The 24,321-nt window shown below is 48.7% G+C and overlaps 1 protein-coding gene across 3 annotated transcripts in view; it reads right to left on the reverse strand.

Moving 5' to 3' along the window:
- Positions 1 to 7,349: 7,349 nt before the first annotated feature.
- SLC35F3 (solute carrier family 35 member F3) overlaps positions 7,350 to 24,321 on the reverse strand; it is a 251,211-nt gene continuing 234,239 nt past the window's right edge. For 2 of the 3 annotated variants that reach the window (XM_081297090.1, XM_081297092.1), the window contains 5 exons: positions 20,093 to 20,312; positions 14,545 to 14,670; positions 12,641 to 12,833; positions 11,844 to 11,933; positions 7,350 to 9,061 (listed from right to left, as the gene is read on the reverse strand). In XM_081297090.1, the coding sequence (XP_081153216.1) occupies positions 8,826 to 9,061; positions 11,844 to 11,933; positions 12,641 to 12,833; positions 14,545 to 14,670; positions 20,093 to 20,312 (865 nt within the window). In that variant the 3' untranslated portion in view covers positions 7,350 to 8,825. The remainder of the gene's footprint in view (positions 9,062 to 11,843; positions 11,934 to 12,640; positions 12,834 to 14,544; positions 14,671 to 20,092; positions 20,313 to 24,321) is intronic. The other variant, XM_081297091.1, reaches the window with a different exon arrangement.

Below are 24,321 nucleotides of genomic sequence, written 5' to 3' on the forward strand. Positions count from 1 at the left end.
AGTGGTGAAAGCAAGTGTCCTTCTCTTGTTTTTGATTGTTGAGGGGAAAGGCTTCAGTATTTTACTATTGAATATGATTTTAGCCATACTCATAAATACTCTTTGTTTTGTTGAAAATGTTCATTTTTTTTAAAGAGAGAGTGAGAGAGGAGAGAGAGAGAGAGAGAATTTTTTTAAAATATTTTATTTATTTATTTTTTTTAGTTCTCGGCAGACACAACATCTTTGTTGGTATGTGGTGCTGAGGATCGAACCCGGGCCGCACGCATGCCAGGTGAGTGCGCTACAGCTTGAGCCACATCCCCAGCCTGAAAATGTTCATTTTTACTCCTACTTTTTTTGAGTTTTTTTAAAATCAGGGAAATGTGTTGGATTTTTCTAAGTGCCTTTTCTGCATCAATTGAGATGATCCTGTTGGTCTTCCCTCCTCTGTTCTATAAATTAGTGTATTACATTGACTTTTTTCTTTTAAACATTTCAAATTACATTGATTGTTTTTCTTATGATGAATTACTCTTGTATTTCTGAGACAAATCTCACTTGCTGTTGGATTTGGTTTGTTGGTATCTTGTGAGGATTTTCCATCAATATTCATAGGAGTTGTTGATTTGTAATTTTTTTCTTGTGATACCTTTATCTGGCTTTGGTATCAGGCCAAAATTGACCTTATAGAATGAGTTAGGAAGTATGCTTTCTTCATTTTTAAAAAAGGACTTGAGAGGCGTTAGTACAAATTCTTCTGGGTGAATGCACCAGTGAAGCCATCTCTTTCTAGACTTAGAAGATATTGGATTACTGTTTTTACCTCCTGTTATACATCTTGAGTCACTTTGGGGAATGTGTCTATTTCTAGGAATTTTTCTATTACATCTTAGTTATCTAATTTACAGGGTATAATTACCCACATGGTGTTTGCTTATAATTCTTTTGTTTCTGAGAGATCAATAATAAAGTCCCCCGTGTCCTTTCTAATTTTAGTTATTTGTGGCATCTCTCTTTTTTAAAAATTTCTTTTCAGTATAGCTAAATATTTGTCATTTTTATCAAACTTTTCAAATAACTTTTGGTTTTGTTGATTCTCTATTTTTTTCTATTCTCTCTTTTGCTTATTTCTAGCCTAATCTTCACTATTCCTTCTTTGTGCTAGCTCAGGAGTACTCAAACGAAAGTTTGGCAGGGTAAAACATCTTTGCCTCAAAATGCTTGCCCACTTTTATCTTTTTGTTTAATGTGGCTATTGAAATTTCTAAATTTCTACTCTAATTTCCCTTCCATTTTATAATTTTGTAAGTGACTTAGTCTTTTCTGGAGTCCCAGATATATCTTTTTCTTTTTCTTAAAATCTAATGCTTTTACCAGGAATGTGTTTTGGGATTGACCATTCTGGTTAAACTTTTTTGTTTGTTTGTTTGTTTAGGTAGACACTGGGTCTTTACTATGTGGATTCAGATCTTCTTCTTTCCATAATACTTTTTCCAATTTAAATATTTACAATGCTCCATTGTTGTGTTTTCTTTTAATTGTTGTGTTTTCTTTGATAATTCACACAGGGATTTTTTTTCCCCTGAGATTACACATTTGTGGCTTTTTTCCTGATCTTCTTTCGTCTTTTTAACCCACTGATTTTTAAAATCTTTTCCACTTTTTTCTCATTATCCTGCTCAAATCTCTGTTTTTTTTTTTTTCCAGTCAAATCTATTATCTGGAGGAACTTCATTTCTGAGATAATTGTTTTTCTTCAGTTTATTTCCTGAGTTTTGGTATTTCTTATTTCATATGTATGTTTTTTATCTGTTTGTTTCTCAATTTAAAATTTCTGACTCAAAGTTTTTTTTCCATCCCTATAAGTGCTTATTATTCAGTGTGATTCGCATGGAAGATAGATCAAGAATCAGGGGAGGAAAATTAGAAACGCTCAGGGTAGGTGTGGTTGATTAGTTGGGATCTGGCCAAGATTCAACACTGAATTAAACAGGAAGAACTTTCAACTTCAGTTGGCATGGAGGGTTCAGAAGTCAGAGCTCACACTGTGCTGGAGTTCTGATGTCTTTTCGGAGGGAAATCATTGAAACAATGCAGACAGCTGTGAAGGGAGTTTAGTAGCATCCTGCCCTATTCGGAGCTGAGCTGCACCAGTTGCCAAGTGACCTTCCCATTTTAGGAGGGATCATTTTAGATCCAGTCCTTCATGTGTCCCAGGTGCGAACCTGGCCTGTGTTCCAAGCAGACTGCCTCCCAGTCTTCTCCCTGAGCAACTGGCATGATGAGGATTCCTGTAGGAACTGGGCCCCCCCCTCTGTGCACCTGGTTATTGGAAGTCCAGAGGATTCATAATTCACATTGAGTAGGAAGAGCCCTTTTTTGGGGGCCACTGTGTGCTAATGTTTTCATAAATCTTAGGATTATAGGACAAAAGTTTGACATCCTTTTGGTTCGGATAGATAACCTCAATTGGGATTTGATGAGATCCTGGGAGAATTCTGTGATGGTTGACTAGGACATTTCCATGCCTGAGACATTCATCTTGCACTTTGGGGGAGAGTTGAGAGTGGCACAAGTCTGCAATAAATCATGTTCAATTATTACAAGTCAGCAATGAGAGGTAAGTCCATGAATGTGCATGTCCTACTGTGAGTGGGGCTCTGCTACTGCTGAGGGGGACAGAGCACAAGGCAAGACTGACTCTCTCAAGGGCATTCATATCTATAAGTCTTGACCTTGGTGTAAGGCAGGAGAGGGAGTGACTGCAGTGGTGGCCATCACAGGTAGGCATCTTAATCCTCCAGGGGGAATGCGCAGGCTCCAGGAAGGAGAAAGCACCTGAGGTAGACGGTGATGTCCATCTAAAGAGATGGCTGTGGAGAGCGACCCGTGCAGAATCCACTGCAGGACCAAGTCAAGAAAGCTCAGGTCACATTGAGAAACAGTGGATGGTAAGAGGTGGTCGAAGGGGAGGAGATGGTGGGATTGTCGTAGCAGTGAGTTGGATTGTGAGGTCCTGGGGTCCAGGCCAGGGAAGGAGCTTCTTTAATGAAGCTGGGAAGATACTGACGCCCTTGGCATGGGTTAGCAGCATAGCCATCCAAGCGCTGCGATCCCAGGATGGTCCAGGGGACCCACAGCAGCCTGGGAGGTAGGCATGGGAATGGGCAGGTGGTAGTGTAGGACGGGCACAGGGAGACTCCTAGAGACATGTCAGTGACACAACTGATTTGAACATGTGTAGATGGCACTGTGACTGCTGGTGCAGAAGTGAGGAGAGGGGAGAGGGCATGAGATTTAATGCCTGGGAATACCTGGTAATAAAATAGTGTGCGATTAGCACCAGGGGTTCAACGCCAATAATGATGCTACATTAAAAACTCAATACTATCAGAAAATTCAAAGGAAATCTAGGTAAAAGTAATCTGTTAAAGTTTTGAAGCAATAATACTCTCAGGTGAGCCAGATCTGGCGTTAGTTAAATATCCAAATGTACTTTGCACTTTAAAGTGGTACTGATGGAAAGATTTGAATGTTTAAAATTAAGCTTTGGAGAAAAATAGTAGGATCACTCTAAGTGGTCACTGCTTGCAATAGGGACTGAATGAAGTCACCAGGTTGTACCTCAATAACTGCATATCTAGCTCTAAATAGTATCATTAAATGAAAGGTATCAATTATCACACAGTGACTTGCTTACATGAATAACTTAATTTGAACAAGTAGCAATAGCTAATTGGAAAGATGTGCTAATTGGAAGCCCACAGTCTCTCTCTCTCTCTCACACACACACACACACACACACACACAGAGGAAATTCCACACATGGAGTGATACCATTCAATAGGGATGCCTCTAAATCCTGGAAAAGTGCCTGACTCCCAACATCCCCATGAGGTATGCCAGAAATTCAGCTTTCTCACTGTGAGGATGAAATCGGATAAAGAGGGAGACTGGGAACACTGGGTGAATAATTTCACCCAGTTAGTGTAATCTAGTAACAGGACTCGTAAATGGAGGTGCCAAAAGAGAGTGGTCAGAGGGGGAAATTCAACCTCTAAACCCCTCTAGGCAGTGTAGGCTAGAAGAGAACAGCAAAGCAGTGCACCAGTGGGGGTTTCTCTTGATGCCCAAATAGCCCCTGTGCAGAGATAGGATGGGGCAAGGATCATCACACTGACTGCCCTGGCAGGCCAAGCAGCACAGGCGAGCCTCCTCCAGGCCACCTTTTCAGGCTCACACCTCCTGGAAGCTGCATATTGCAGACCAGAGCCACAGGGAAGCAGTCTGGGTCCCTTCTTAGGGAGAAGCTGTCTGAGTGTATAGGGCCATTTGGCACTCATGTGTGGGCTTCTGATCCGTGTACATTGCTGGGCCCCACCTCAGCCTCTGAGATTCCCCATGGAGTCTATTAGCATGATACAGATGCCTACCAAGGTGAAAGGCTCGGGTGATCAGTGAGGAATGAACATGGGGCATCCTGCGGGCTCCTTTTGGAGTAAGTCCCTCCAGGCTGGCCCTTTGCAAGAACCTCTTCTCTTGTGTGCTTTACAGTGGAGTGGAGCAGCCGGCGAAAAGCTAGGCAGGTGCTGTTAAGCTTTCCGTTACTGCAACAAACACCTAAGATAACCAAATTATGAGGAAAAAAGGTTTATTTGGGCTCATAGTTTTGGAGGTTTCAGTTCATGATTGGTTGGCCCTGATGCTTTTGGGCCTGGGGTGGCATGTCATGACAGGAGTATATGGCAGAGAAAGCACATTCACCTCATGGCTGATGCAAAAGAAAGGAGAAGGGGGCTGGGGCCCTACAATTCCCTCAGGGAACACTCTGTGGCCTGCAGGCCTCCCATGAGGCCCCACCTTTTAAACGTTCCACTACCTCTCAACAGCTCCTGGCTGGGGTCTGAATCCCCAATACCTGGGCCTTGGAGACATGCCAGACCCTGAACCTAGCAGCAGGTATGAAGGCAAACCTGTCCGCCTTCCTAATACCTCCAGAGAGCGTGCCTAAGAACTCTCCGGTCCTCTTCAATGTAGTGTCCCCATGCACCTATTGTGCCTGCCCCCGCTGCCACTAGTGCCACCACAGTAACTACAGGCATCTCTAGTCTCTTCAGGAAGGAGGAATTATTTTAAAATAAGAGAACCAGGGACAAAGGCTTCTCTCAACTAGAACTCTCAGTCCATTAAGCTGTAGTTACATAAAATCTGAAGTCTTGAGATTCTAGTAACTCCAAAGATCTCCATAATATGAAGCCAACTTACCTGAGCTGAAATTTACCACTATTTTAACTCACAAAAAGGATTTTTCAAGAATTTTGCAATGTTGATTTAAAAAATTATATAATGATATTATTTAAAATTTTATTTAAAATATTGTAAACACTGTAAAGAACGCATAAAAGTCTTTTTCTTAGAAGCATAGAAATGGCGTCTCGATGTCTTTAACAAAAGGGGATTGCTGCAGGGCTCTCTGGGACTTGGTGAGTCTCAGGACCTGTTTGGAACAGGAATGGCCCTGCTGACCTCTGTGGAAGGAGGATGCCAGGCAGGGCCCTCAGAACAGTCCGGCAGGCTTCCTGTGATGCTCCCAGGGTCCAGGATGGCGCCTCAGGGCCACGGCCAGCTGGCCAGGTTGCAGGAGCTCAGGGGCCGTGCAGCTCGCGTTCTTAGACAGCTCTGGCTCAATGGCAGGGCAGTCTGAAGTCACATAACAGCTTCAGGTTCTGAAAGAAAGGGGAGAGCTGGGGGCTGCTGAGAGCTTCCTGCCTCCACCAGCTGCACGCAGGCTCTTCTCTGGATCACAGGGAAAGGGCGCTGATTGCCGCCCAGACAGGTCTCCAGAGGGCGGATGTTCCTGGGCCGGGCAGGAGCACCCTGTGGACCCAGAACCGCCTGCCGGAACTCCTTTCCTGGACTTTGTGTTTAGGGGTCCATTCGAGGTTTGCTGCAGCACCCCTCAGTGCTCAAGGACTAGTGCTGTCTGTCTCTGGGATATGGGGGTGGGTGGGGGTATGGTCATATACTTTCTGCAAAATAATCTCTCAACCCATGCCATGCCCAACTCAGGTTTCTAATGTCCTAAAAAGGGCACAGAATTTTCACCTTTTATTTCATAACCACATCCTTTCTAGTCTTATTCATTCTGGCCTAACATACACATAGTGAGCCTTTTTAAGCAAGCAGGTCTAAGCAATTGATGTCATATGTGACTGTTACCACCATCATCTCCAGAACTTTCTCTTATCAATACAACTCTGTCCCCCTTAAACACTGACTCCTCTACCTCCCTCATCCAGCCCCTGGCATCATCTCTATGAATTTGGGACTCTAGGTCCCTCCTGAGCAGGGTCGCAAGCACTTTCCGTTTTGCCTGGCTCATTTTCACCTGGCCTGGCTCATTTTCACCTGGCGTAATGACTTCGAGGCCCAACCATGCCAGAGCATGTGTCAGAACTTCCCTGCTTTGAGGCTGAATAGTGTTCCATTGTATGCACACACATCTGTCTATCTATCCATCTGGGTACACCTGGCTGCTTCCGCCCTTTGACGATTGTGAGTGATGTTGCTGTGAACATAGGGTGCAGGTACCTTGTGGAGTCCTAGCATCAGTAATCTTAGATCTTCAGAGGCCTTTATGCTGGTTAGGGGGGTGGGGGCCCTCTGGGCAGCCAGCTGCCCCAGTTTCAGAGCCCACATTGCCACTGGTACCCATCATGCAGAAGCTCCAGGAGGGGTGACAGCTGAGGTACACTTCAGGGCTCCCCCCTTGACACCCATCTTGGGAACCTGACCCTCTACAGCCCTCTACAAGATGTACTGGATCTCACAGCCTGGGCCACAGTCACCTGGAACAGTGTGGAACATTACGGATGTGGGCAAATCACCTTCCCTATGAAGCCAGAATTAGGTCAGGACATGAGGCAGGTGAGCAGGTAGGAGTCTAGAGGGAAGACTGTGTGAACTTAGGGACCAGGATGCTACCTAAGGAGAACCCAGTGTGAGCTCAGTGGGGTAACCACCTGCAAAGGAACAGAAGGACTGGGGGCAGGCAGCAGAGCTGAGCAGACAGAGCCTGGGGGAGAGGAAGCAGGAGGGAGGGAGAGGGGCAGGCTGCCTCAGGATGAGGGCTTCTGAGGCTGGGACAGTTCTGCATGTCATTTTCACCATTACCAGTTCTATCTTCACAGGAAGAGTCCCCTTCTCCCAGGCAGCCCACCTGCTTTGCTGGTGCCGGAAGGCAAGGGACAGGTGTGGGAGAGCCTGAGCTCCAGGCCTATGTGGGACCTTTATAGTGGCAAGTGACAATGTGGGCACTAAGACCATACTTAGCACTTCTTTTTCAAATATTTTATTAATCTGTTTGGCCAAACGGGTAATGGAAACTGAGAATAATAATTTGCTAAAAAGTTCAGGTCATGAATGCCCCTTCCCCCAGGAAACAAAAGACTCCATGGTTACAGAATGCACCATTGGGTTATGACAACGTTTCAAAATAATGCTTCCATTTCATAGATAACAATGTAAACTTCAAAAATAGTAAACTCTAACCCCATCCCTCTTTACAAATCTATCACAGATAGAATTGTCTGGCAGACCTAAGTTGTGTAAGTAAACAGCCTGGTGCTTAAAATTTCATAAAAAGGTTTGCAGATTCGGTAAATAAGTTTTCAGTCTGGTCTGGAAGTAAAAGCCACCCGCGGCTCTCTTTCCACATGGTCTACCTTAACACGTGCGTTGTGCCCCTCCAACCAGGCTCCGCGGACATTGGTCACCAGCTTTGTCATTTTTTGTACACACACACACATATAGTTTTTTTTTTCTAAAGATTTTACATCTAAATTATAAGACGGCGCCAGTGACTTAGAATGTCACCTTGGGTCACATAGGTAAAGACAAAGATTCTGTAGAAGGCACTGTAAATCCTCCTGTATGATCTATGAAGACACGAGAGAGCAGGCCAGCAAAGGCTGGGCTTCCCTTTCCCCTTCGTGACCTGGTGCAGGCCTGTCCTCTGATGGTTGTCATGTCCATTATCCTTTTCTGCTTCACTTCATCCAATGCCATTGTCCTATCTACCCATCCTGCCACCCATCCACTCACCCATCCACCTATTCACCCATCCATGTAACCAACCCTCTATCCATTCACCCTTCTATCCATCTGTCCACCCAGCTACCCATCCACTCATCTATCCGGATTAACTGACAGTTGTCTTTTGGTTCATTGAAATTCCTTAAAATTAAGAGTACAGCTCTGGTATAAAACAAAATATGACCTACTGTAGCTGAAAAATAATCACAGTGTACAATGTCATTTTCAGTTGCTAAGATTCGAAACATTTGCCCTGGCTTGTTAAGCACACCTGTCATCAGAAACAATCAATACAGGGCTGGGGATGTGGCTCAAGCGGTAGCGCGCTCGCCTGGCATGCGTGCGGCCCGGGTTCGATCCTCAGCACCACATACCAACAAAGATGTTGTGTCCGCCGAGAACTAAAAAATAAATATTAAAAAAATTTTTCTCTCTCTCTCTCCTCTCTCACTCTCTCTTTAAAAAAAAAAAAAAGAAACAATCAATACAAGGCTCATGGTGACCCGCTTTACATTCATTGGGAAAGCGCTGAGGTTCCTTCTCTTCCTTATTGAATCGGTGCCCTTGAGTGAAGGTCTGATGTGGAAAAGTGCAAGCAAATTGGACATGCCAATAAATACCGTAGGACTTACCGCAGTTACCAAAACTGTACAGGTATGTACACCTTACCCAACCGAGGCTCCTCCTGTCAGGGACAGGCTTCCAAATCATCACTGTGGGGGCAGCCCCAGAGTCCCAGAGGAGAGGCCCTAGCGTGCAAAGGAAGGGCGAGCTCTCCTGCTCCTGTTCTGGGGTCCTGAGCCCAGGTCAGCCCCGCCCTCCACCGTCTCCTCCTTCTTCCTCACTTTGAGGTGGGTGAGCAGCTTGATCAACCAGACGTCCCACTCCTCCGGCAGGAGCAGCAGGAGGAAGCCCAGGCCGATGATGATGATGGCGATGACCCGGACCCCGTTGAAGACGATCTGACTGGTGTAGTGATCAACCACTGTTGGAGACAGAGCACTGGTTACTCAGCAGCAGGAGTGTCCTCCTGGACCATAGACTGCTCCTGGCAGGATTCGCTCCAGGAGGCTGGGGTGGCCTCTAGTACATCACTCGAACTTCCCCAAACTGTGTCCTGAGCCTTGCACTATACTTCACCTCCAAGACTGACTTGGCATCTGAGTTAAAACATTGATTTTTGTGTGTTTAAAAAATAAATAAGGCCAAGTGCAGTGGTGCACGCCTATAATCCCATTAGCTCCGGAGACTGAAATAGGATTGCAAGTTCAAAGCTAGCCTCAGCAAAAGCAAGGCCTTAAGCAGTTCAGTGAGACCCTGTCTCTAAATAAAATACAAAATAGGGCTGGGGGTGTGGCTCAGTGGTGGAGTGCCCCTGAGTTCAATCCCTGGTACACCCCCCACTCAAATCAATCAATCAATCAATCAATCAATCAATCAAGGGAAGTTGGAGATATATGTGTATTTAGATGGAAATACAGCAAAGCTTTGTTGTGACTAAGTCTGGGTGTGACTTATTTTTGGTCTTTTCACAGTGTCTATAATGACATGCTTTATTTTTATATTTTAAAAACATTAATTTACAATCTGTGCATGTGTATGTACATGTGTATCTACACACACGAACACACATGCACACACACATAGGTTTTGAAGACCAAGATGATAGATGCAAACTCCTGTTATGCAGTGGGCATCACTTGGTGCAAGGTCCTTGTGCCTGTGGTGTCCTTGCTGTCCAAGCACAGGGCTCATCCTGACACACATCCAGTGAGAGGACAAAGCGAGAAGTGGGTTCACATCAGCTCCTGAAGCTCCGACTGTCCTCCCCTTCCCAGCCTGATGGTGCTCAACCACCCTGTGCTGTTTTGGGCTTCTCTGTCCTTTTCCTAGACTGGGCACATTTGGAGTCTGCCTTCCCCAGGGCATGCTGCCTGACCCACCCAGGATACAGATGTGCACACTTCACAACTAAAGTTTGTATAAAGTGACTCCCTGGACAACTGTCCACCCCTGGCACTGGGGGCTCGTTCCTCTGCTGTCACCCCTACTTGCTCCACTCCCTGATACCCCTCTTTCTTCTCCCTCCCTGACTCCACTACATCTAGCAGGTGGTTAGAGAAAGAGTAAGAGGAATGAAAGCTAAACCTGAAAAAAAATTCTAGTGCCCTTTTATGGAATAAGATGACACTTTTATCCCACCATAATTCAGAAATACTTTGATGCCAGCAAAGCGTTCTGCTGATTTACAGGAGGTGGGGCAGTTCTCCCTGCCAGTCTCAAGGGCAGACCTCTGGGGGGTCCAAAAGGCAGGTGATGGCTCTTCTCTGATAAACTCCTAATCAGCAGGTTCTTGTGCTTCTCTCCTCCAATAAGGAATTGGATTCCTCTGCTGACCCCTTATTAAACCTCTCATGTTGCAGTTAGTAATATGAAATGATTCTCACTAATCTTGCGAACACCTGCTGTGGGATGGGACCAGAATAAGTTTTAGGTAAGACTCACCTAGAACATGCCTTTTGCCATAAAAATCTCATATGCCTATAAATTAAAGATGCAAAGAATGGAGGGGGCTCTTGACAAAGTACCCTTCAGAAGCCGGTGCCGCTGAATTGCTTCTCTGCCAAGAGCCCAGGTGCTGCTGCATCTTCAAGTGCTTTCTCATGGATTATTCCATCTGACCCCCGTATGGACTGAAAGAGCCGGGGCAAGCATAGCCTTTGTTTGTAGGGGAAACAATGAGCTAAGGTCCAGATAAGTGGGGACCACTGAACCCCAGAGGGGCTATGGTGGCGCAGGGCTGAGCCCAGTGTTCTGCTGCCTCCTGCAGGCCACATGACACTGCTGCCAAGTGGCTCTCTGGAAAGTGCTGGGGCCTTGGTGAGGCATGTACAGAGCTCATGGGTCAGGGTGGTGAGGACTGAGTCACAGGGACAGGCCCAGGAATTGAGAGCTGATTGGCCTGCACTGGTACAGGCTTGGTTCCCAGGAATCCTGGCCCTCTGGGGCCTGGACACAGAGGGTTTGGGAGATACTTTAGAGGAAGCTGTGTCAAGGCTGAGAGAGTGAGTATTCTGGAGAGGAAGGAATCAGGGCTTCTCTGGGAGGAGATGCAGAGGGAGGTGTGGTGCGAGGCCAGGGCTGGGAGCAGGTGCAGAGGGAGGTCTGATGCGAGGCCAGGAGATCCTGGGAAGAAACCCCCAAATCCAAACCAGCCTGAGTCAGGCAAAGGAAGGAGGTGAGGGCAGGAGAATGCAGGCCTTTGGATGGGTGACCACTGTGTGAAGGCCACAGCCCCAGGGCTATGCAAGTCGAGGTGACAGACAGAGGACTCTCTCTCTTCCAGGAGGTGGAGGACAACAAGGTTCATGCCTCTTCAGCTGGACAACAGTTTTCTATGTCACACCCTGAATAAATTTTCTCCTCCAGAAAGTCACTTGCAAAAATTAAATTTTTCTGCTACATAATTTTCCGTCTATGAATAGACTGATGATATTCATCTTTGCTCCCACACCAGTTAGAATGGAGACAGCTCTAGGGGTTCTGTATCTCGGTGTGGCATGTGAACATCATGGAGACAGCACTGCAGACACAACAAGCACCAACATTTTACTTAAGTGCTTTTCTTTCTTTGCAGAAGTTTGAACATGTGTCCTAGACCAGGCCCAGAGAGAATATGTATGAGAATATATGTGTAAATCCCTGAGTCCAACTGTGTATATGTGATCGTGACAAGCAAGTGTAGAAAATCATGCATATAGTTTTACCTGCATTCACAGGTACACTGAGGACAATTCCAAGAGACATCAGAGTGGGATACGTCACGGCGATTCCAAAATTTAATACAATATTGAATGCTGAAATAATTTGGAAAGCGGGAGTTACTCACAATTATACTTGAAGCCCTGCAGTGGGCCTTCCCACTGCCTGCCTGACCCCAGTTTCTCTGATGACCCTTTGCTGGGACCCAGTGAACTTGGGATGAGTTACAAGCATCCTGACCACTTAGCCCCCTCTTCCCTGATCTCTGGGGAAGGGAAACGGAATTCAGAAAGGTGACCAGTGAGGAGGCTGGAAAAGGGGACAGGCCCTCTAACTGGCTTTGCTTTCCTGGATTGCTGGCAGTACTTCTGGGATGGCTGTATGGGCCAGGGCTCTGGGATGGGGTTTTGCCTGCCTTGATGTCACCGCCCATTGAGTGACAGTGATTAGGAAGATGACATCAGCAATAATGCTGACTGGTCTTATTCACTGAGCACTGATACCTAAGCAGTGCCCTAGGAGCTCCACTGGCACTGCCTTACCAACCCTTACCACTTACTACTCACAGGTCACGGGCAAGGCCCTGGGCTTACTGCTCAGAGTGCCAGTGGGCACTGTTGCTCTCACAGTGTCTGTGGTTCTGGAAAGATGCACTTTATGAAATGCAAAGATCTGGAAAAGAAGCCAGGACACTGGGGTAGCAAAGAGCACTGTGTTCTTGATTTAAGATGCAGGCTTCCATGGAGTTCTGTCTGTCCTTCATGGTTTTCTGGGGGTTCTGGACAGGGTGGTGGCCACTTACTCAATAAGAGGACTGAAAATCCACAAAGGTTTCCCCATGGGATGTCGTCAAAGGAGCTCCAGTATTCCACCTTGGTGAAGTAGAGCAGGACGGGGATGCAGGTGATAAAGATGATGTTAAACACACCCAGAATGGACAGGAACAAGGCGGCTTCCCCGAACTTGGCACTGCCCAGCAGGAGCTTGAACAGAACCTGCAGGAGAGAAAGGCAAGTGAGGGCCCCCTGAGACCTCAGGCCTCTGTGAGCGGAGCGGCGCACCTGGAGACCAGGCTGCCCATGTCTTAGGACAACTCTACGCCCCTGGGAGGTCGGTGAGGGGCGACGGGCCTGTGCACTCCCATCTCAGTGGTGCAGAGATGGACAGCCTGGGTCCACCACGAGCATCTCTGGGGTTCCCAAGTCTTCACACTAGGTTCGAATGCTCATGACACCACATCAAGTGGAGCTGCCCTGCCCAACCTCTCAGAGGCCCTAAAACTGATCCCTGCCCCTGGGCAGCAGGGATTAACAACCACTGCCCCCACCTCTCAGAAGAGCTTTGGCTATAAGGAAATTTTCTCTTAAGTAGAAGTGGAGAGATTCTGCTCATCTGTGCCCTGATCACCACCGCTGTGACAGAGTGGCATGGGTTTAATGGAGTCAACGAACTCTTACTTCCTGCCCTGCTTGTTCAGCATCCCAGGCACAGAAGCCGGGAGAAGAGGCACAGAGGTGGCTGGATGGCCAGACTCCATCCAGCTTGCTTGGTGCTGCAGGTCCAGTTTGAGTCCTTGCCTTGCATTGCTGCGCCTGGACCTGCTGTTTCTCCTTACCAGCCGTCCACAGCCATACGTGCAGGAAGTACAGGAAGGGGAAGGAGCAGCTCCCAGCCTCCCCTGTGCCCCCTAGCTGAACTCCAGGCAGTGGGGGAGATAGAGAAGATGGAGGCCTCCCTGCAGGTGGCCTTTCTGCACATCTGCTCCTCATGAGCATGCAGCTCATTGGCCAGAGCACAAGCGTGGCCTTCTAATGTTTTCTGCATTGGGACAGTGGTGGTGAAGTCTCAGAATGATGCTGCGCTGTCACACCTGTTACAGTGAAGTGTGCCTCTGTGGGCAGCAAGGGCAGAGAGCTGATGGATTAGCATATATAAAATCACTTCGCTTTCCACAAACCACAAGGCCTGGCACTCAGCACAGGGACCATTTTTCCTCATGACTTTCTACACTACACCATTCTCTGAGACCTCGCTTCTCACTGAGTCCTTCAGGCCAGGCTCCCAGCTGGGAGGCCTGAAGAGGTTTCCATTCTTTTCTACATGTCTGAGGAGGAGGCAGAGGGAGAGAGGAGGATGAGCAAAGAGCAGCCTGGAGGCTTGAAGGAACTGGGGTGGACATGGCGAGGGACGCTGGTGTGGGAATAAGATTGTTGCCTCTAGACCTACAGCGGGGAAGGGCTTTCTAGGGGTTCCCACCATTGTGTGGAGAATCTTAGTCCCACCATAGCGCTGAACTTGTGTTTGTTGAGCCCCACAGATGATGACTAAAACACCTGAGGACTTATGCTGAACAATTGTGGTGTGGTCAAGCTTCATGTGATAAAGCTGCTCCAGGTCTGCACGTCCAGCCAGCATGGAACTTATCTGAGTAAACATGAGCCAGGCTAGAGGGCCCCATCCTTATCTGGACCTGTGACAATGAAGCTGCAAATCTGCAGATCCAGCCAGTGCCAATCATTTCATCCCAAATGCTGCAAACATGTACCACTGATAGAAAGGCCCAGAGCTACTGTCCGCCTGGGGTGCACCAAAAACAAATGCCTTTCAGCAGTACCAGTGCCACCCAGGGTGCCCCAGAGTGGAGGCAGCACAGGAAACCAGCCTGCTAGGAGGAGTCAGGCCAGCTGGAAGCTCATCCACGCCTACCTTGTAGAGGGCCGACATGGATGCAGAGCCCACCACCAGGGCTATGCCAATGACAGAGTGGCTATGGAATCCATCAGCGTAGGTCATCATCACAATGCCGGCAATGGCCAGGATGGCAGCCACAATCTGGATGGAAGGAAGAAAACAGTGATCAGGACAGGAGGGGGACCAGGCGAGGGCCAGTGAGCTAGAAAGTCTGCTGGGTTTGGGCCAGAGGGAGGGAGGCTGTCCCCACCTCGGGCCTCCAAGGAGCAGCAGGTGGAGGCTGCTCATCAGAACTGGCTCTGCTTGGAGGGGCACTTGGCAAGGGTCAGCCCGGCCAGAGGACCTGAGATGGGGCAACCAGGAGTGGCCACGTGGCTTAGCTTCAGGCTATGGCCGTCACTGCAATTCTTGGAGACCTAGTGATCCTAATTCTGGTGACAAGTTATTTGGCCATAACGAGGCCCAGGAGACAATCTGGAGTGTCACCTGGAAGCACTCCAAGTTCTCTCCCACCTTCTCGAATGCCTCATGTGACCTTGCTTTTTGTGTTTTCATACTCAGCAGGGAAGGCACAGTGGGGTCAGTGGGTCTTGTTCCCACTCTACACGCCAGCAGCAGGGCCCGAGGGGGCACCACCTAGGTCCTAGGCTGTAGGCGCAGCTCCTCCTTAGTGGTGCCCCACCCCCAGCTCCTCTCTGTGCTCCTGTCGAGACACAGACCTCTGGGATTGCGGGGAGCTCTCTGGAGATGGACACAGTGCTGCTGGCAGACCAATGGCTGTCCTAGGAAACAGGGGCCTAACCACTGGATTTGCCAAGAGTTCTGTCCCTCTTACAGATGCTTCAAAACTGCCTTGAGCTGTCCAAAGCAATGTCGCATGGCTAGGGTTTACACCAGTAAGGGTTTCCTATGTCTTTCCTCACCTTACCCTCATGGCAGGTAGATAGCATCTTTCGTCTCCTTTTGTAGTCATGAAAACCTAGGTGCAGAGAGGCCATGTAACCTGCCCAAAGTTGCATAGGTGGTGTGCAGGCACAGCTGCTGCTCAACAACAGGACTGTGTGATTGGCATAGCAGCAGCTACTGCCAGCTGCTCTCAGGTTTGAATTGAGGCTTCCTTTGTGGCCAAAAGACAATTCTTAGGTCAGTGGAAGGTGGTGGTTGAGTTTCACAGCATATCTGAGTCACACACTTCTGCTGCAAACTTCATGCAGTCTTTTCAATGTAATTCTATTTTGTCCATAAAACATGGGCCCTAGGCAGCTGGTGACTATCAGATCCCGGAGGAGCTCAGCCCTTGTTCTTTCTGGCTTAGTTCACTGGTAGTCGGCTGCTTTGTTCTGCACCATGTAAATGCACTATATTTCATATTCAAATGCTACATGGCCTGGGGATAACTATCCAAAGAGAGAAAGAAGCAGAGAGAGCAAAACAATAAGTTATCAGTTGGAGAACAAGAAAGGGACAGGTGGAAAAGCAGACAGGCACTGGGGTGGGCTCTGCCCCCAGGACACATGCAGAGAGAAGATACTGCTGGGACAGTTCCTCCTGGCTGGGCATCAGAGGTACCAGCAAGAATTCAGAAAAGAAGGAAGATCTGGAGGGAAGAGTGGCCAGGTTTCGTGCCATCTGGAGTGTCTCCACGAAGGCCTGGGTCTCCCCAACCTGCAGCAGAAGTGTGGGGGTGAAGGAGAGCAGGGGAAACCTTTTCTGAAGCCTCATGCCCTCTCTTCTTTGGTGATTAAGTGATAAATAGCTAAAGCTTTTCCCCAGGTGGGACAGAGCAGAGGGCCTGGGCCAGGGCCGGAGGGCTCAGAAGTGAGAATGAGGTGGCCACCCTGCTTTAGTCAGCAGAGGAACAGACACCAGAGTGGTCCCCGAGCCCTGAGGGTTTACTCTGATAGGCAGCACTGGGGCAAGTGACCTCCTGGTGGTCCCAGCCACAAGACATGGGCCTACGGACTCCCACTATCTGGGCCTCAGTAGCCCTCTGTAGGGGAGTCTTCAGCCAAGTGCTCGCAGCATCTCTCAGGGCAGAGCCGAGGTGGGAGCCTGCATCTCCCTCTTGCCTGGAGTCCCTTGGCAGAGTGCGGGTGTGCACCTAATACCTAAAGTATCTGTTCTCTGGTGGAAACACTTCCCTGAGGTCCCAAGCACCTGTGCACACTCACCCAGGGTGCTGTGTACAGATAAGGCTCCTCATGTCTTCCTTCCTTCCTGTCCCCTGCCCCCACAACATTCCCCACTGAACTGTCCTAAACTGACAGGCAGTAGCGGTGCCCAGCCAGGCAGGCCAGGGCCACCCCCGCTACTTCATCTGGACATGATAGCTGGAGACGGGAGGAAGCGCAGGCCAGATGTCTGTCCTCAGGGTGCCTGCCCAGGGTGGGTCCCGTCGCTAGGGCAGGGATCTGAGTTCTGGGACTTGGGCTGGAGGGAAGCGAGGGAACCGCCAGCCTCAAGGAGGAGCTGAGGGTAACTGGTACCACACTTTTTAAGCCAGGGCAGCCGCTAGGCTGGCTGCAGTTGTGGTAGGCTGCATGCTCCATGCCAAGAAGAAGCCATCTGGAAACTTTTTAGTTTGGGGCACTTTTGCAAAAGGGAAAGAAGACTAATTTTTAAATGCACTTTCCCAGAATTGGCTCTCCTCGCTCCAGGAGTGTTCTAACTGACTCAAAAACCATCAGTGTTTGGGGGCAGCTGAGTGACCCTCTGTCTACCCCTGCTCCCTGCCCTCTGAGTCCTCCCACTCTGGGCTCAGGGCGCAGTGGACAGACCCCCCCCCCCCACACACACACACAAGGGAGTCAGGATCAGATGCTGGAGTTAGCATCCAGGACGGCCCTTTGTGAAGTACTTAGCACATCTGGATTGAAAATGCCAGCTGGAATCTGATTGAGATGGGAACTGATCATGGAAAGAAGGTGCTACAGGCTCAGGGCCTCCGTAGAGGACCTCTTGGCCCAATCTCTTGCCACACAAAACTCCGTAAGGGTTCTCCACCTTCTGGCATTGGCCAGAGAATTGGGCCAATTCTACCTGAGAGGGACTAAGAACAACATTGAGAAAGCATTTACTGAGTTTTATGAGCTATACTTACGCTGCCTTATTTTATTCTCACAACTGTTCTATTAGGGTTATATTCTGCTGACTTTAAAAACCAGGTCATCTAAGGCTCAGAGATGTTTAGTAACCACCTTGAGGTCCAACAGCATATAAGAGTGGAGGCACGCCCCGCAGCCTTATCACCTGACTCTAGCCAGAGCACTTCACTACTACATGAGAACCTCTGGCCTAGGTCACATGTGAAAAGCACACCTCCACCAGAGCCCAGAAGCACACGAGGCCAACTGCTCATACAGACACCTCCACAGCTTCTGGTCTTCTGGTGTCATAAGTGGCCAGGGTCTCCAGCATTATGAGGCCCATCTGTTTGCATGGCCTCCACCCACTGGTGCTCTCCTGCAGCGGCAGCCTTGATGACCGAGCAGCTGTCTGTCACAGTCTCCTGCATACCTGACTCCCCCACGAGGCTGGGCCTCAGCTATGTCTCTCGTGCCAGTGCAGCTGGCTCTCAAGCTCGATGCTCAGCCCTTGCAATGGGGGCCAGCTCAGCTCCCTTCTGTCTTTGGAATTTGCCCCATGGAAGGTGCTAGCTAACCCAGAAGTCTGAGCGAACTCTGAGACACTGGGCACCACTTAGACATCATCTTGAACCAACATCACCATGTGTTTACTGGGGCCAAACTTCCATCTTGCAGATGTGGCCAGCTTCCTGGGCTGTTAAGGAGGACAGGTGGGAATGCTCTGAAACTTGAAGGGGGAGGCTGTTTGGTGACTGGCCCTGGACTTCTAAGAGGAGACTGAGACCTGCATTGTGTTGGCAAGTTACAAGGTCCCAACATTGATGCCTGACCCTGTGGGCCTGCATGTTTGTGCCAGCCTAGAGCTGAAGGCCTGCAGGACACAATTGTGGTTTGCAGCAGTCAACACAGACCCAAGTGCTCAAGTAGCCACCAGGCCAGAATGTAGCATAATGCAGGTGTGCTGGGGAGCCCCCACCCAGGAAGAGCAATATAATGGAAAGGGCTGCCAGTGCCCACTGCTCTCTGCGAGGCTGGGAGCAGCTCGGGCTCTTCTGCACCTCCTTTCCTTAACCTCAGAAAGGTTGTTTTCTTCTGCCAACTTCAGAATTCATCTCCAAGCTTCTCTTCCCAGTGAGGTGGTCTCATTGGGTATTTGCTTAGGACATCTGAATTATGCCCAAGAGTCCCATGAATCACCTTGGCTCTTTGCATCACAATACAGTCATGAAGGGCATCTGAGTCTTCAGTGTCAAGTCCAAAGGCCTTGGGGTGAGTTACTGTGGGAAGCACCTGCAGTTCTTGCCGAGATGTATTAGATCATTTATTTGTTGAAGGCTTTTCTGGGTGGTAGCCCAGGGAGTGAGTTTTTATTCCAAAATTAACACGAAGCCTCAAAACAAATTCTCCCCCTACTAAAAGCTAAAAATACAACTGAGCAGTTGACTCATGTCCCTGCTGCTGTTTGAGTAACTTAGGTGGGTGTGAACCCACCACAGGGTGATGTCTCTGTTCCCAGGACCGTGAGGCAAGGACAGAGGTGGAGGCCTAGAGTCTGCCCCCACTGGTTGCCATCATGGCTCACTCTAGTGGGGCTGCCCATCAAACTGGCTCTTGGCTTGGAGGTGGGAGGCAGGAGGGATGCGCTCTAACTGGGGGAGAACTAGCAGCAGGGCCGAAGCTGTCTGGTTTGTGACAAGCTGATGATGGGCAGTAGCAGCTCCTAGCCACCAGAGGGAGCAGGCAGAAACCATTAGGATTCTGTCCAGGCGAAATGTCACCTGCTCCTTTTATTGGGGCAGGTTGCTCTGGGTTTCAGCTGGCATTTGATAGCACATTTGTCATACTTCATACAGCCGTTGTGCACTCTGACTGGCTTTTAATGCAATGCGAGGCAATCCAGGGCTAGCGATTTCCCTTGCCCTTCGCCTGTGGCACAAAGGAAGTGAAATCACCCTCTGGTTGGGCTTCACACAAGTGTGTCTTGCTTATTTGGGGTGCAGACACATGGGCCAGGCAAGGTCAAGGATGCTCACACTCATGGGCACTCAAGAGTACTCTGGGTTTCAGATGCATCCTAACCAGAGAGTGATGATGTTAGTAGGAAGCTCCAGGCTACAGGACACAAGTCACCATGCCATGTGCTGCAGCCTGGAAAGCCACCATGAAGGGGCAGGTGAGCACACAGAGAGCAGAGCACATTGCTGTTCCCAGGCTGGGCCTTGGGCTGGCACATACTTTAGGGAATGCTTTGAAATGAAAGGTGCTTTAATGGAAGCTCATCTAGTATGGTTTACAAGCAAGAAGGTTTGCAAGGCACACCATGAACCAGCCCTGCCAGGCTCCTGTTCTGCTACAAATCAGAAGGACGGTGGTCAGCAGCTAATGATCATGGTCCAGCACATGGAGCTAAGCAAGCCAATGGGCAGGTTTGGCTGACATGACTGAGTGAGGGGGAAGACAGATAATAAGGAACTTACCCTCACTCCCATGAACCTGTCCCTGAGAACGATCCATGAGAGCAAGAACACAAAAGCTTTGTTGCAGCAGAACAACACCGACACATCCGTAGTGTTTATTTTCTTTATTGCATGTAAGTACAGGTAGTTTGTGAGTGTCCAAAGAACACCAAAAGGGGCTGCCTTGGTAAAAAACACCTTCAAAGTCAAGCCATTGTCTCCAAAAAATCGACAGCATTCCCTAAAACAAGGAAAGAGAGGCAGTGTTATTACAGTCCTGGGTTGAGGCAGACCATTTGTTTTCCCTATACTCAGTTTTTCTTTTCTCTCTGTTTTTAGAAAATATGGCAAGGGTCAGGGTCTTTTAATTTAGTATCATTTTTAATAAATCTTTCCATTACAGCTCTTGCATCTATAGCTTTATTCTGTTGAGGAAAATGTGGTGCAGTAGCCTGATGTCATAGAATATTCCTTCCATCCAGATGACATTTGGAAAGAATGGTTCTACATAGAAGGGATGTCGGGATTTTCTCACCTGGAGGCCCAATTCCATGGTGTACCATCCTTGGAGAAAAGGGGGCAGACAACACCCTGCTCTGAGTGCCCCCTCCTTATTCCCCAAAACCTAGCTCAGGGAACAACCTTAGAGAGGCACTGGGCCTGAAGGTCCACATGTGCTGTCTTGAAGGACAAGGCTCCCCCTGCACGCTGGGAATCAGGCAAGCCGCTGTCATCTGTAGAAAACTGCTTCCCTGTACCTGCACCAGGACAGTTGCTCCCTGGGGTGCTGATCAGACAAGACCCTAAGCAAGCTCCTGCTGATGACGTCACAGCTTCTGCACCTGATATGTGAAACCCCTCTGTCAAAGGGATGGATGTGGAGCTGAGGCACTGTGGAAGGGTATGGGTCACTCCTCCAGCTGGTTGCCACTGAACAGAATGTCACAGGGGGAAGAGGCCCTGCTTGGTGCAGCAGTGAGGGACAGAAGTGCCATCTGTTCAGCAGTCACCATTGGACCTTCCCTGTGTATTTCTCAGGGAGCATAGGCCTCATGAGCCCCCTTGGGGTATTTTCTTTGGTCTCCGGGGAACCCTTCCCACTGCCCTGGCACAGCTGCTCCGTGGACAAGGCACGTGGTGAGTGACTGAGGGGTCACCTTTGAGTAAGAGAAGGAGCCACAAGAACTTATTTTGGGGAGCTGTGAAAGAAGATGGATGTTGTGAACATTAGCCCCTGGAAATGTCATTTAGTCAGGGAGGTTGTCACTTCCCAGGCGCAGGAAGGCATTCTGGCTGTGATATGAAGAGGGATTACTACCTGCGTATTTTCTCCATGAGGCCACATTTAGAGTGCTTAATCCACCGTGTGGAACCAGGAGGAGCAAGCACATCCAGGTCAGTGCCTGAGGGGAAGCCACACCTGTAGAAGGAGGCTTTCAAGGCCACTGCAGATTCTCCAGAAGGGATCGCTGGCATTTGGAAACGTGTTTAAGAAAAGTTGAGCTAATGCTCCACATGCAGAAGGAGGCAGTGGGAGCTCCGGGGTCACACATGAGGAGAGCCTTCAGAACTTGGTCTCAGGGGACTGCCTGATTCCCAGCTGTCAGGAGCACAGAGCCTCACTCTGGTGGGGCCTGAGGGCAGATGGATGAGTGAGGACACGTGGCCCCTTGGAGAGGTGCGTGCAGGCTCACAGCCACAGTGCACCCAGCCAGGGTGAGTGGTGGAGGCCAGCTGGGCACAGCCAGCCCAAACAGACTCAGCCTCCCTGAATGTGCACAAGAGCAAAAGAACAGCAACTAATGGAGAAAACCAAATAAACTAAGATAAGAATGGTCCAGCTTTGGCCTCTTATTACAATCCAGTGTTCAAAGAAGAAACTTAAGAGTCAAAGTATTTGCTGACATTTAAAATTTGTTCTTACTATCAATCCAAAGTGAAAAATTTTGTTCATACATCACCATGAGATATCCACAGGAGAAATAGAAAACTCATTAGGGAACGAGGAGAGGGCCTGGGCCCTGTGTGTGGAACCTGCCGCAGTTCTGCCACCCTTGCTGTGCTGATCTCAACCAGTCTGTACCAGGAAGAGTGGTTGTGGTCACTAAGTCCATCAAGAAACCAGTTCAGAGAGTGGCTTCCATCTGGCCTGTGTCTGTGCAGCGGCCCTCTGGCTGATGGGCCTGTGTTCCTGTCTGCTGTGAAGCTCTCCTGCAGCACCTCAGCTGCGATATCTGTGGGGTTTTCTCAAGCCCTTATTTGCAGAGAAGTCTTTGCTTCCAAGGGAGAGGGACCAGGTAGGATGGCTTCCTTCATGCCTGTGATTATGGTGGCTGTTAAGTGATGCCAATCCCTTGGGTAGGACCTAGGAGCATAAGTACTCTTTCCTGCCTAATGACAACCAGTGTCAGCTCTATTTCGAGGTTCCCCTTTGTAAGGAAAACTGTGAATAGGATTTCCAGGTCCATCTCATTCGCTCCTATAAAAATGAATTCATATTGCACAGGGGCCCTCCAGACTTGTAGGACAGCTTACTTCCTGTCCGAGAATCTGCATCTGACTCCTACAGAGCCTGGTGGTTGGAGGCAGGGGAAGGAGGAGGCAGGCACAGACATGGTTCAGTGCTGACTGTCCCAGCCAGGAGAACAGTGGGTGTCCCATCCTGGAGTGGAGGGCACAAGACTTCTGGGCCTGGCATGGCTCTGTTGGATCCATGAGGACTCTGGCCAGGGAGTGACAGGTTCAGCTTGGGGATCTTTTTTCAATCCAGACCAAGATGCCTGGCCCCTTCTGGGTCACGGAGACTGAGCACTAAGGGGTGTCAGCTGGCTATCCTGTGCATGCCCTTGACTGCAAGGGGACCCAGGAGAGGTGATGAGCTCAGATCAACTTCTGCCAGGGCCGTCTGTTGCTATGCAAAGACTAGAGTGCCATCAGTGCTGTCCCGACAGACTGCTACTCAACCGACTGCACAGCTGAATGTCCTTTGCTCTTCGCACTCAGTGATGTTCTGGGCCAGCTGGAGGCCAGAGGCTGCCAGGCTGTTCTCTGCCAAGCCCTTCTGGTCCTATAACTGGGTCAGAGGCCAGTCTATATTCAGACATGTTTGTTTACAGTCCTGCATGTGCCAATTGTTCTTGGTATTTAAGCTGCATTGTTCAATTTAATATTTCATGAACCAAAGAAATGTGAATGAGAAAGGAAGAGCTTTTACTATGAAATCTAAGTTGATAGCTTTGAGGAAGACAAAGAAAGCAGGCATTGAAATACTGCGACTATGTCATGTAGAGAATCTTGGTGGGGTAGGAAGGTCTGCAGAGGTCTGTAAGTCCCGCGCCCCTGTAGCTGACATACTGATGCTCTTGGTACTCTACAGAAGTGCTGTTGGGTCCCCAGCAATCAGGGAAATGCAAATCAGAACCATACTCCAGTCAGAATGGCGGTCATTGAGATACCATTAATGATAAGTCTTGGCAAGGATGTGGGTAAAAATCACACTTGTACATTGCTGGTGGGACTACAAATTAGTACAACCACTCTGGAAAGCAGCGTGGAGATTCCTCAAAAGACTAGAAATGGACCCACTATATGACCCAGCCACCCCACTCCTTGTTATTTATCCAAAAGAATTAAAATCAGCATATTACAGTGACACATGCATACCAATATCAATAGCAGCCCAATTCACAAGCCAAGTTATGGAACTAGCCAGGGTACCCATCAACAGGAATGGATAGAGAAAATGTGGTCTATATACACAGTGGAGTTCTACTTAGTCATAAAGAGGAATGAAATTATGTCATTTGTAGTTAAATAGATGGAAATGGAGAGCATCATGCTAAGTGAAACAAGCCAGGTTCAGTCAAGTGTTTAATATTTCCTCTTACATGTGGAAGCTACAGAGAAATAGAAAAGGGAAGGATTTCATGAAAATAGAAGGGAGAACAGTGGAGTAGAGAAGGGGATGGGGAGCAGGAGCAGGAATGGGAAAGAGGAGGAGCAGCAGAACAATTTAACCAAACCAAGTCATATGCATGCATCAGCATTGCATGAGCATATCACAGTGAATTCCATGTTTATGTACAACTATAAAAGGAAAAATAAATTAATTAAACAACAATTAAGTGGGGAAAAAAAGAGAAAAAAAAGAGAATCCCCATGGGGTAGCCTGTCTGGGCAGGATTAGGATGGCTTGTCATTTAATTCAAAACAACAAGGACTGCTTAACACTTGTTTTATTTCCAACTCTA

This window comes from Spermophilus citellus, assembly GCF_964194105.1.
Source record: "Spermophilus citellus genome assembly, chromosome: 6".
NCBI lineage: Eukaryota > Metazoa > Chordata > Mammalia > Rodentia > Sciuridae > Spermophilus > Spermophilus citellus.